Raw genomic sequence first — 13,398 nt, 5'->3', positions numbered from 1 at the left:
AGAAGTTTCTAGTCGAGTGTGGTTTGAAGGGAGGCCCTTCTGAGTATCTTTATCAAGACTTCTGGGGCGGGCTTTTGTCTGCCTGGGTACAGTCCCTTAGCTAAGCAGGCCAGTGCACATTTAACAAGCCTCCCTGGCATTTGTCCTACCGAAATGATGCTCATCACATTGTCTCCAGAGCCATGACCTGGAAGGTGGAAGCGAAGCCACAGGTGAGAAGGGAAAGCTGGTTATTCCTTCTTTAAAGGTTTTGAAGCCCTTACTAATGGGTCTGTTAGGCAGAAGCCCTGAGCCAGAGACTGTGGTGTGCAAGGATAAACTGTGCGATGAACCTTGCCGCTAAGTAGAGTCAATCCAGGGTGACAGGGAGTAAAGATTTGACCAAAACTGGAAGAGTAGCTCTCAAGGACATCTGGCAGTGGGGACAAAAGCACCCAGTCATCTTTCAGCTCAGTTTTTTTATGGTAGGAGCAGAAGGTACGAGGAGGGTCAGACAGGAACACTGTCCTCAAGAAGCTTGCATCTTTGAGTCAGTGCAGACACATACACCTCCCACTTCAATAGAGTGTGACCCGTTTGATGGGCAGGCTCAGAAGGGAGACCTGACCTGTCCTGGACGGGGGAGGAGAGGAGAGGGCTGGCTATGGTCTTGAGTAGAGTGGTCAGGGTAGGCCTTACTGAGAAGGTGTCACGAGCAAAGGCTGGAATGAGGTGAGCGAGTGAGCCAAGTGGTTACTGGGGTTACAGATGGGAAGTGCAAAGGCTGCAAGGTGTGGCCACGGGGCAGAGGACCCAGGTGACTGAGGCTGAGGGGACCAGTGGAGGAGGTGAAGTCAGAGAGGCATTGGGCTCTGGTGGGACACTGGAGGAACTTTGGGTTTTACTCCCAATGGAAAGGGAGCCATTGTGCCAACAGAATATACTACAGAATATATCTACAGAATAATGTATTAACCGTGCTAGGAAAAACAGAGATGGAAATTGTGGCTGTACGCCATGTGGCTGTTGGTCAGTTTTCAGCAGAAGGCTGATTTCATACTTGTACCTTTGAGAGAGTCTACATGGTCACAAGGCTCTAGTGCAGTGATCCCCAACCTTTTTGGCACCAGGGACCAGTGTTCCTATGAGAATCCAATGCCTGATGATCTGAGGTGGAGCTGAGGTGGTGATGCTAGCGCTGGGGAGAGGCTGCAAATACAAATGAAGCTTTGCCTGCCCGCGGCTTACCTCCTGGTATATGGCCCAGTTCCTAACAGGCTACGGACCAGCACTGGTCTGTGGCCTGGGGGTTGGGGACCCCTGCTCTAGGGGACTCCTTGGCCTTTGAGGAAAAGACTACATCCACATTCAAGGATATTTATAGAGACTTATTCAAAATAGCCCCAAGCTGGGAGCACCCTTGATGCCCATCAGCTGAGAGTAAATACATAAATTGTGGAATATTCACGAAATTAATAATATCTAATAATGGGCATGAATGGTTTATAATAGGAATAAACCCTTAAACTGAACTTGGAGGCATAGAAGAGTACATACTGTTCAATTGCATTTACATGAATTTCAAAAAACAAGCAAAACTCATCTGTACTGTAAGAAGTCAGGAAAGTGGTTTTCCAGAGCTGGGGGAGGGGCTGGCACTGGAGGTCCGAGGTATTCTGAGAGTTTCCGCCTCTTGGTCTGTGTGCATTCAAATGGCTGTGTCTGGTGAGCTGTGTATTCCATAAACAGATAAGTGCACGTGTAATCAAAACCACATGCCCATAAGGGATATGCACATACATTATATCCCAATATAAAGTACAGAGGGTGGCGCGGGCAGGCATAGGCTTCTGTAAAAGCCCATCCGTTGTACTGAGTTTTGTGAAGTCAGTCTTTTAGCTTCTGAAATCTCTCAGGCTGTGATGTACTGTTTAGTTCTTTGCTGCTTCTCTCTCCATGGAGTGTCTGGTGCCTACTGAAGGCGAGGCTAGCTCTTCCCTGTCCCTTGTCCCTGACCTCTGGTGCAGGGCCTGCAAATGCTTGGGGATGGTGCCTTTTCTTTGTGTCTCACATAACGGGCAGCCCCACTTACCTGCCCAGGTGCTGACTTGCTGAAGATGTCTCGTGATGATTTGGTCCAGATCTGTGGCCCTGCGGATGGGATCCGGCTCTTCAATGCCATCAAAGGCAGGTGGGTGTCAGTTTCCACCTAGAGGCAGGGTGTGGCAGAAAACCAGTAATGGGGCTCCTCTGTTACAAGTGCAGGAGGCGGCACAGTGAGGGGGCACGGGCCTGGTGGTAGCCAGGCAGTGAGTCGGTGTGACTGAGATGCAGCCAGCTGTAACATAGCCTGCCTGAACGCCCCTCCCTCTTCTCACTTTGATGGGAGCCTTGGCCTCTGGGTCTTGGCCCTTTAGCCACTATCAGGTTGCCAGACACTTGCATGGGTCTGGGGCTTCAAGCAGCCTCTTCCGCAGGGAAGCTGTGGGCTGGTTAGGCTACTCAGCCTCACGCAGTAGGTTTCAGGGAGGATCGTAGAGCAGTGCTGTGTCTGATGGAACCTCCTGCCATGGTGGGAGTGCTCTGCGGTGTGCTGTTCTGTACTGTAGCCCAGCCAGCGATTACTGTGGGGCACTTGATCTGGGGCTAATGGACTGACAAACTGAGTTTTAAATTAACTCTAATGAATTAAATGATAATAACTGTACATGGACAGCACGGTTTTAGAGTAAGAGAGAGCATCTGAGTTTGAGGCCCGCATTTGCCTCTTTGGAGCTTTGCATCTGGGTGAAAGCCCTTAATCCCGTGAATCCATAGAATGAGGATGGTGTTCCTCACTCCCTCGTATGCGGCGTGAGTTATTTACAAGTTATTCATGTAAAGTTCTGATACTGGTTCCTGATACAGAGTAAGCCATCACGAAAATGCCTCATATCTTGAGATTCGCATTCTGGGCAGAGCCCCTTCTAACCCTGGCAGGGATTCTGCTCCTGCCTCCACCACGAAAGGCATTCTGCATGCCCACAGCCTTCTTTCTTTCCCCTGAGTCCTTCCCAGCACTGTGTCTACCCTGTGTTCTGGAACATTCTGGGACAACAGAGCTTGGTCCCCCATATCTGCTATTAATTTCCTCTCTTGCCAGGAATGTGAGGCCGAAGATGACCATTTATGTCTGTCAGGAGCTAGAGCAGAACCAAGTACCCCTACAGCAGAAGCGGGATGGCAGTGGAGACAGCAGCCTGTGTGGTGAGTTGTGTGGGGCCCTTTCCACCAGAGCTGGTTACAGGGCAGCAGAGGAACGGAAGAAACAGCCCAGGTCTTCTCACTGAGGACATTTTCCACATTCTGCCTCACTCTGGTTTTTTGCAGGATAAGTTTTGTTAAACTTCATCCTAGGATTGAAACGTTTAGGGCGGAAGGCATCTTCTGGGATATCTCATCCAGTTGACTTATTTCATACCTGGAAAACGAGCCCACAAAGGGGGTGTGTCCCCCAAAGCCATCGAGGTGCTTGTGGTAGAACTGGGAATTGCGCCTTCTGGCTCCCAGGAGGGTAACAAGTGGCACTCGATATTTGTACCCCTGAGAGCACTGTCTCCTGTGATTTTTCCCTTGCCGGTTGAGCCTTTGCCATTTGGTTTGTTTGCTGCACAAAGCCTAAAGAGTGCAGCTAAAGGATCTCGAAACACCTCAGAGACGTGTGACTTGGGTTGGCAGTTTGATGAATGAGAGGACACAAGTTTTGAGGTCAGCCGTCCTTAAATACCAGTGCTGGTCATGCCACCTAGTGGCCCAGTGGCCTTGGACAGGGTACTAGGGCCTATGCATCAGCTTCCATGTATGTGAAATGAAGATAGCAACCCTACCCTGCAGAGATGTGACGTTTCAGTTAGGTGGCAGACACATATCGAGCTCCATAATTCTGAGTGTCTGTGAGTGCCAAGAGATTGATGAACCCTGGTCTTGACTTACATAGTCAGTGCCCTGTGTGTTGTCTGCAGAGAGAACACCCTGTTTGCTTCTTTGCAGGTCCCTCCGCTTTGGTAAGAATGCTGGACAAGTCCGTCTTAAGGGCTTTCCACGAATTCACTTATTTGTTTCTCATAGTAGCAACTGTTGCTAATATTGTTTCACAAAACAGTTGACTGGTCTAAGATGCAATTGACTGGTCTAAGATGATAGTGTCGTAAGTGACAGAGCTAAGATCCAAACATCTAGACCCTGGCAGCTGGCTTCTGAGCCCTCAGTCTGGCCTCGGTACATTTCTGGTGAAGGTCCAGGTCTTCCCCCTGCTTTTCAGCTATCCGCCTATGAAGGACAGAGGCCACATGCCGTGGTCTCCCAAATACATGGAAAGGGCAGCCTAGGGGATGCTCAGGGCGGGTGTTCCACGCACACTGTGTGATTTATGGTGGCCCTGCCATGTGGGTGCTGGCAGCGCACAACCAGGGTTCCAGGAGGTGTAGAGATTGGCTGCGGTCTTGCTTACGATGAGTGGCAGAGTTGGGATTTGAACCCAGGATTGCCTGATCTAGAGCCTCTTTTTCCCCCAAACTGCCCACCACCACCCTCTCCCCTCCCCCGCACGTGGCCCCTGATGAGAGGAGGTACAACAGGAGTTCAGAGGAGTGGCCAACCCACGCTCTGGTAGCTCCAAGCACTCTTGGTGGCCGTGCTCGGCTAGGACAGGGACAGGCCTAGGACAAAAGGTTGCAACAAAAGGTGCCAGCCTACAATCCTTCCAGTTTTTTGTTTTGTTTTGTTTTGTTTTGTTTTGTTTTGCTAGCAGTCCAATTTGCTTGAAGAGTAAAAAGACTCTCGAAAAAGTTGGGGAAAAGCAGTACAATTAGAATCCTGTTATAAAGAGGAACCTTAGGAGAGAGGCCCAGTGTCAGTACTGGAAGGAGCATTGCGCAGGGACCATATTTGCTCAGCAAAATCTAACAGCGGGTCAGCCTGTTTGAATCATGGGAAGATGAATCTGTGATGTGGCTGGAACCCAGTGTCATCTGCCGCCACCTTTAAAGGGAGCTGTGTGTGTTTGTCTATGTCTATGTGTACATGTGCATGTCCATGCTTTGAAAGTTGGCCTCTGATCAGAACTTTTTTGAACGAAGTGTTCCTTAGTTGAAGGAAGAGTTCGGGAGCCTATTGTTTAATCCAGCCTCTTGTTTTAGTTTTGAAGACCTTGAGGCCCCCAAACACTGAGTAACCCACTCAGGTCTCCATGGAGTTCGCTCCTACCTGGATGGTTTGGGTCTGGTACAAGGAAGCATTTCCAGCCTCAGGGTCACCGTTAACTTCTGACAGGCTAATGACAGCCTAATGCCCCGCATCTCCCTTTGTGGTCACGGTACTCCAGCAGACGGTAATTTGTGCTGTGGAAAAGAGCTGGGACGAGACCCTCTCTCTTCTGCTGTCATGTAGCAATTATCTTAAAATCTCACTCTTTGCCACCTGAAGCCATCCAGTAATTCCTTTAAATAGTGGAGAGAAAGGAAAGGGGACGCAGGATTTCCTCCTCCCTCCCACAGTGAGGTACACGTGTGTCTACACGTCAGACGCACTGGAAGCTTGTTAGAAATACAGATCTCTGCTAGCCCTTCTACCTTCAGCTGCCACCCCTAAATGGGTGTCGTTGGGTCTGGGGTGGATCAAGGAATTCTATGTTTTACATAAGTCCCCCAAGAGAGACTGAAACAGGGTGGGGGGCCGGGAAACCACAGCCTGGCATCTTTTCACTTGTCGATGGGCTGCACAGAGGCCATGAGACTTCTAGACTTTGCCTGTTACAGCCAGATCCCAAGGTATCAGTTTGGGCATGAACATCCTTATGAGCAAGTCACTGATTTCTTGGGATGGGGTTGGGGGTAGAGGATAGGTAGACTCCTTGAAAAGCAGGCGCTTGTTCTATAGAAGGACCTGTTCCTCTCCCAGTGTACCATGCCCTCTTCCTGGAAGAGCTGACTGCCTTGGAGCTGATTGAGAAGATCGCCAGCCTGTACAGCATCTCCCCGCAGCACATCCACCGGGTGTACCGGCAGGGGCCCACGGGCATCCACGTGCTGGTCAGCAATGAGGTGAGTACGGCTGCCTGACCTGCCCTGGCGAGCTAGGGATTTGGGCTCCTGGGAGAAGCAGCAGAACCTGCACCAGAAATGCCTTGTTGGAGGTTTGGAGAGGACTTTGGCCCAAAGATGGCGAACAGGTTTTATTCACATGCCATCTGCCCTCGGGGCTGTGTCACTCTGAGGAGTGCCATGAGGTAGAGAGTGCTGAGGCCACAGCTGGCCTCTGAATAGCTATCAAGCGAGTATCCATCCACTGTGTAACCCGTGCTCGGTCAGGTGCTTGTAGGAACCAGAAGCACAAACTGCACCTCTGCACTCAGATGCTTACAGTGAGGGCTGCAAGAAGTCAGGAGAAGGGTGCTCACCCAAGGCAGGCAGCAGGCCCCAGTGAGGAGTGAAATGGACTGGGCGTTGGGCGATGGAGAAGACGTGGCTCCCTGGGGAGAACAGAGAGGTCTCTGCCGAATGGTGAAGGTGCCACAGCCTTCCCGGGCCCGTCACTGGCCACCTAGACCTGTGCAGGGCACAAGTGACTGCTGGCAGAGGGCACAGGTATTGAGCCAGGTCCCTGCGGGAACTGCCCTTGAGTGATCTGACCCTACTCGTGGCTAAGGAGAGGGGTTACTAAACAGGTATGTTGACATATTTAGGCATTCCTGCACATCATAGAACAGAGGCTTTTAAGCTTGTTCTGTCCTGGACTTCTCCTCTTAATAATAGCAAGGAGCATCAGCAAATATTGGGTGCTTGCTGTGTCCCTACTATTGTTCTAAGTGCGTGCATAGTGACTGACTTAATCCTGACGGCTTCCCCAAAACGTGAGTGCTGTGATGATCTCATTTCACAGATAGGAAACTAAGGCACAGAGAGGATGAGTAAGTGCCCCAGGTCACACAGCTAGTAAGGGGTGGAGCTATGGTGGGAACCCTAGTGGTTCAGATGCAGAGCTCAAACTCTGAGCCAGCAGGCTACCCGGCTTCTCCTTTGAAGCCTTTAAAATGAAGCCTTCAAAAAAAAAACAGGCCTGATAGGAGCAGGGCTGGGACCCTGAGCCCTCTGCTCAGCCCCCAGCAGACCCTACGCCAGTCGTGGGAACTACAAAAGTCTCTGTGTAGAGGATTATAAAGGAAATGATACAGGAGTGGTGGCTGGGAAAGTAGAGAAAATGTGGGTTTTGAAATTGGACTGGTGTCCCCACCTGGAACTGACTCTTAGCAGCTGAGCAACCTTGGGCCAATTTACTTAACTTCTTTGAGTTTCAGTTTCTGCATCCGCAAAACGGGAATAAGTATACCCATTGAGCAGGTTGTAGGAAGAATGGAATGAGAAAGCAATGTTAGGTACCAGGAGATGCTAAATAACCAGTGGGTGCTGTAATTGATAGTGCTAGGCACTTGTTATTTTGGGGAGCAAGTGATGGAGAGATCTTTGAATTCGACAATGTATAAAATGTAAGGTTTTTAAGGGTCTGTTCATTTCATTAATTGTCATTATTAGTGATAACTCCCGTTGTCTCTTTTATTACAGTTGCTGGAGCCCCTTAAATGGGAGTCTCCGATTCATGGGCAGTTCATCCTAGAGGTTGACTAGGTGGTATTTCCCTTTTTCATTAAAAAGTAATCTACATAGTAAGAAGTCAACCAGTGTAGAATAACAGAAGGCAAATTGCGAAAGGCCCTCATCTTCCCCCACTCTTCTTTTCTGGAGGAGTTTATATTACGTTTGATGAGATTGTGGCGAATAATATTTTTGTGCAAGTGTCTGTTGTATGCCTGAGTGTGCGCGGAGAGGGTTTTTAAAAAACAGAGATCCAGCCGTATATTTATCTGCAACTTCATATTTTTGTCACGCGTTCAGAATTCCTTCCATATCATTATGTTCAAATCTAATGCAGCTATTTTTATTTTTTACCCCCATTTCATAGATAAAGAAAATGAAGCGTAGAGTTCCTGACCCAAGAACTTACTTTAGAATAACCAGGAAGGTTAAACCGCCCTGAGCAATGGGTTGTTGTGGCATGGAAAACTTGTCACTTTGCAATTCAAAATGAATTTCTTCTGTGAAGACAAAAGCCAAGAATGTACAGAACTCTTGCAATTTCACGGGTCCCTGAAGAAAGTTTCTTCCCCTGCTTGCTCTGTGCCCTCAAGAGCAGGCAGTTAAGCAAGTGAAGCAGAGAACAGAACTCAAATGCCACCTCAGCTAAGTAGGCGATTCTTATTCCCGGTCTCTTTGCTTCTTAACCCCAAATCAGTTGGAAACCTTTGGGTCTTAATTGCCTGGAGCACCGGAGGCGGCCCGACCAGCGGCCCCTGGGGTGCAAGGGCACTGAATTAAATGAGGGAGTTACTGATTAAGCCCAAGTGAGCTCTGCTTAGGGCTTTGCATGCCCAAGTGGCTGGGCCGCCGAGAGTCCTAGAGGGAGTTGACCAGCAACAGAGAATAAATGTACTTCAAGCGTCATTAGGCCCTGCGGGGAGGGATGGGGATTGACAGGCGGATGGATTTGGGGTAGTAATCCAGAGCAGGCAATAAAATGTGGGTTGCATTTTTTAAAATTGGAAAGAGGTTTTGCTGTTGTGTTGGGTATATGATGTGTATATGTTTATGTATGTGTGTGTATTTTTATTCTCTCCATTTATATTGTGCAGTACAGCATACATATGCAAAGAGTATACAAAACTTATTTGTACAGTTTAAAGAATATTAAAAGCACCCAGTACCTGCACTCAGGTTAACACAGTGTTATGTTAGAGGCTAATTTCATATTCCACTCTACCCATTTACCTGCTGGTCTGAATTTTGCATTAATCATTCCCATGTTTCTCCTCAATATATTGGTTAATTTTACCTATTTTAAAACTTCATATAAGTGGAATAATGGCGTATTCTTATATGACTTTCTTTTGTTCCACCTGATAGATTTCTGAGGTTCATGTATGTCGAGGTGTGCTGCTGGAGGTCACTGGCACTGCTGAAAGCATGGTGTGATTAGGTCACAGTTTGTTCATGTTTCTACTATTGAATGACATGGGGGCTGTTTCTGATTTTCAGTCTTACGGTGTCGCACTAAACATTCCTAGGTGTGCTTTGTGTGTGTGCGTGGAGGAATTTAACTAGGGCGTCTGCCTACGGGAGGCCTGTGCATGGCCACGGTCACAGGTCCCATGGACAGTCCTGTAGAGCGGTTTTACAGATTCACACCCCACTGGTAGTCATGTCGGCTCTCGTCACTCTACACCCTGGTTATGTTTTTTATCATCGAAACAGTCCCTTTTTACAGATAGGGCATGGAGACAGGAAGAAAAAGGGTTGACTTGTCCAAGGTAACTGGGTAGTTAATCAAAATGGGGACCCCAGAGAGGTGGCTGGTGAGTACTCGTTTGATTCCTGCCATGTTTGTAGATGCAGAGAATGGCACTCTGTTTACATTTGGTCCTCCTAAAACTCTGATAAGCAGAGTCTACTAATGACCTAGGTTTTTAAAAGCACTTTAGTCTTTTACCTGTTGCTACCGTACATGCTCCTTGTAATGTGTCTGTTACAGGGACTGGAAGACCCAGTAACTAGGAAAAAGCGAAGCAAAAGCAAACAAAAATTTAGTCTCATATTAAATGTTAATTACTTTCCAGGCTTTTCATCTTTCATGTTCAATTTTTTGTTACTTAAAATTGTTATGATATACATTTGTTTTATATCACGTGAAGGTAAACATGGTGAAGGTAAACAAGGTGATTGTCATTTCTGATGGCTGTGAGTGACTGGGCTTCTTATCACTTATCCTTTTCGTATTATGAACTCACTGTTGAAGGGACATGGCCTCTCTTTTGCCTTTCAGATGGTGCAGAATTTCCAAGATGAATCCTGTTTTATCCTCAGTACCTTAAAAGGTAAGGCCCCCCCCCCTTTCTTGTTTAATTGAAGTATGTTGGCTGCAGTGCAGTGTGGGGAGTAGGGCCTGACTGCATAGTGTCCCCTCGAGAGAATGTTACCTGGGAATGTCCTCTGACAAAGAGAAACACAAACTTCCTGTGAAACCTAATCCTAGAATGTGAGAATTAGTGAGATTGGCCTCAAAGTCACTTCTAAAAGGGAAATCTTGGCGGCCAGATACTGTGCTCTCAATGAACTCAGTGCCAAGTAGATGTACGATGCATTTGAGTTTTACTAAAATGTGGGTCTCCAGGAAGAGCAGGCATGGAGTACAGCAGCTGAGTCTGCAGGCCGAGTGGGTGGGGATCCAGGATGGAGGGGTGGGATGTGAAGGGTCCTTCCGAAGGAGGAGTCTGAGAAAGAACACATGGGCCAGGAGAAAGGAAAGACCAGCTGTGACCTTCCTTAGGGCCGGAGCAGGTGAGTATATGAGGTCTGTTGAATGAAAACCCCTTGACTGGGTCATAGACCCTGCACTGTGATGGGGCCTGGGGCCCGTGACACCCTGAGAACCACAGTTTGTACAGAGCCTCCTTGGACATTGGTCCTTTGGTCCTTGGGCCTATAGCTGTGGTGGAAAAAGCATTTTAGTAAAACTCAAATGCATCATACATCCTGTTGTTAGAAGGAAACTCAGTGAGGCAGACACAATCTCTGCTTTTGTCAGCACACTTTGCTCTGTGCAGCCTTATTTTGGTGGTCTCCGCCAGTATTCATGGCAGGACTTCCGTGGTACCCTATCGCTATGCCTTCCGTGACTCCCAAATGTTGTGGCGCCATGCCTTTCTTCCTAGAAAATGCCCAATGTTTCTCTCTTGCAGCTGAGAGCAGTGATGGCTACCACATCATCCTGAAATGTGGCCTCTGAGCAGAAGTACAGCAGGCAGCTGCCTCCTCTTCCCAGCCCCTTGGATGTAGAAATTGCACCACTGTAAGCTGTAGCCTCCTGTGGCTACGAGTGACCTTGCTTGGTCTATGAAAGCCACAGAGCAGCAACCGGCAGGAACCTGCAGATGCAGAGTCTCTGACATGGAGAAAGCCAATGGCTCCTCTGTCCTTTCCACTTGGCCTCCAGCTTTTGAACAGTTTCTTGGTCTTTTCCCCAGCTCTGTTATTCAAAAGAGGCAAACAGTGGGGCATCTTCTCTGGAACCCCTTCCTCCCTTAATTGGAAGCTAGTTCACTAGGTATCTTGGTGCCCCTTGTATTGATTCCTTCTGACCACTCTCCTACCTTCAGACAAAGCTCTGCCTCACCCCGAACCCTCGCCTTCTCTGGTAACTGAGGCTCTTTGACCAAGACGCTGCCCAGATGGGGGCCGTTTGCCTCCGTCGTGTTGGTTTCCCTGCCCAGTGACTCCGCAGGTGAGCATCCGTCTGTCCTGTCCTTGGATGGACTGATGGGAGTGGAACATGCTGTGCCTTCTTCTTCTTTCACCTTGACCTTTTTTCTAAGGACCTGCTACTGCAGAGCCCAGAGATGGACTCATCTCTCCGCACTGGTGTGGTGGACACCACACTGCGAGCAGGACCTGCCGCACAGACCTGTTCTGAGGCCCTTGGTGGTGGGGGGTGGGGGTGGGGGACTAGAAAGACTGTTTTTAGGTACATCCTTATGAGTATAAGAGGGATGAAAACAAAATGATTCCTCTTGAGATCATTTGGTATAATTTTATTTCTTAAAAATCATGGATAAAGAAGACTAGGAAATGAGCATTCCATTATGTGATCAGATGATTGTGACTGTCATGATACCTGGCGGTCTTAGATGGACTCTCCAAAACTCATATAGAGAAGACCTTGGTTAACCACTGCCAAACCTGCCAGGTTTCCTAGGGACATTGTATTTTCTGTGAGCGCTCCCCCTCGCCCTTTAAATATTTATCTTTTAAAAAAATTATTATTATTATTTGTAAGGGATATGGATAGAGCATTTTGCCTGCATTGTCATGATTGGACCACCTTTCTTAGTGGCCTAACTATGAGGAAATTTGAATATCAGTAGCCGGTAGACCGAGGAATTACTCTTTGTATTGCCTCTGTTTCCCGGGACCCAGTGATCTGTACTGGCCCAGGGCTTCAACGTGGTTAACCCTATGACCAACTGAGCAAGGAGTTACAGCTTTTAAAGTGGAGTTTTGGGGGAGTATAGTGTTAGGGTCAGAAATGATCAGAACTAGGACACCTTGTTTTACAGATGGGGAAATTGGAGCCCCAAGGGGCGAAGCCACCTGTCTGATAACACATAGTGATTGGGTAATGACGTTGATTTATTATACAAACCAGGGTACTTTTGAGAGCGAATGAGCTTATTAATCATTATATTGGGACAACAGGGATGGTGTTCCTACAGAGTAAAGACAGGCTTCTGATTCCTTTTCCCTTTTGAGGGAGGAAGGAGGAGCTGGTGACAGTTTTATTGAGATATAACTCACATACCATACAGTTTGCCCATTTATTGTGTACAGTTCAGTGGTTTTTAGTAAATTCACAGAATGACCACAGTTTTAGAACATTTTCATCACCCACCAAAGAAACCCTGTATTCTTTAGCAGTCATTCTCCCATTTTCCCACCCCATCCCCCAATTTCTGTAGTCCTAGGCAACCATGAATTTACTTTTTATATAGATTTACCCATTTGGGACATTTCATATATATGGAATCATACAATATGTGGTCTTTTGTGACCAGCTTCTTTGACTTAGCTTGATGTTTTCTAAGGTCATCTATGTTGAACATATGTTGGTACTTTAATCATTTTTACAGCCGGGTAATAATTCATTCTATGGGTATACCACATTTTTTTTATCCATTCATCACTTGGTGGACATTTGAGTTGTTTCTATGTTTTGGCTATTATGAATAATGCTGCTATAAACATTTATACAAGTTTTGTGTACACATGTTTTTATTTCTCCTGGAAATATATGTAGGAATGGAATTGCTGGGTCATGTAGTAACTCTATGTTTAACTTTTTGAATAACTGCCAGACTGTTTTTCAATGCAGCTGCACCATTTTACATTCCCATCAGTAGTGTATAAGGTTTTCAATTTCTCTACATCTTTACCAGTACTCGCTATTATCTGTCTTTTCGATTATAACATCCCAGTGGGTATGAGGTGGTATCTCATTGTGGTTTTGATTTGTATGTCCTTGATGGCTAATGATATTGAACATCTTTTTCATTTACTCATTGGCTATTTCTGTATCTTCTTTGGAGAAATATCTATTCAGATCCTTTGCCCATTTTTAATCGGGTGACGTCTTTTTATTATTAAGTCGTATGAGTTCTTTGTATATTCTAGATACAGGTCCTTCATCAGGTACATGATTTATAAAAATTTTCTCCCATCCTATGGTTGTCTTCACTTTCTTGATGATGTCCTTTGAAGCGCAAAGGTTTTTAATTTGATG

The 13,398-nt window shown here is 47.1% G+C and overlaps 1 protein-coding gene across 2 annotated transcripts in view; it reads left to right on the top strand.

The window, feature by feature from the left end:
* TFCP2L1 (transcription factor CP2 like 1) overlaps window positions 1-12,873 on the top strand; it is a 50,261-nt gene extending 37,388 nt beyond the window's left edge. The window contains exons 11-15 of one of the 2 annotated variants that reach the window (XM_016128505.2): window positions 2,080-2,170; window positions 3,122-3,225; window positions 5,917-6,059; window positions 9,889-9,940; window positions 10,805-12,873. In XM_016128505.2, coding sequence (XP_015983991.2) covers window positions 2,080-2,170; window positions 3,122-3,225; window positions 5,917-6,059; window positions 9,889-9,940; window positions 10,805-10,851 — 437 coding nt within the window. In that variant the 3' untranslated portion in view covers window positions 10,852-12,873. Of the gene's footprint in view, window positions 1-2,061; window positions 2,171-3,121; window positions 3,226-5,916; window positions 6,060-9,888; window positions 9,941-10,804 lie in introns of both variants that reach the window. The other variant, XM_016128504.2, reaches the window with a different exon arrangement.
* The last annotated feature ends 525 nt before the right edge of the window (window positions 12,874-13,398 follow it).

This window comes from Rousettus aegyptiacus, unplaced genomic scaffold (assembly GCF_014176215.1).
Source record: "Rousettus aegyptiacus isolate mRouAeg1 unplaced genomic scaffold, mRouAeg1.p scaffold_m13_p_2, whole genome shotgun sequence".
Lineage (NCBI taxonomy): Eukaryota > Metazoa > Chordata > Mammalia > Chiroptera > Pteropodidae > Rousettus > Rousettus aegyptiacus.
The sequence above is the reverse complement of the archived record's forward strand: the minus strand, read 5'-3'. Positions and strand labels throughout refer to the sequence as shown.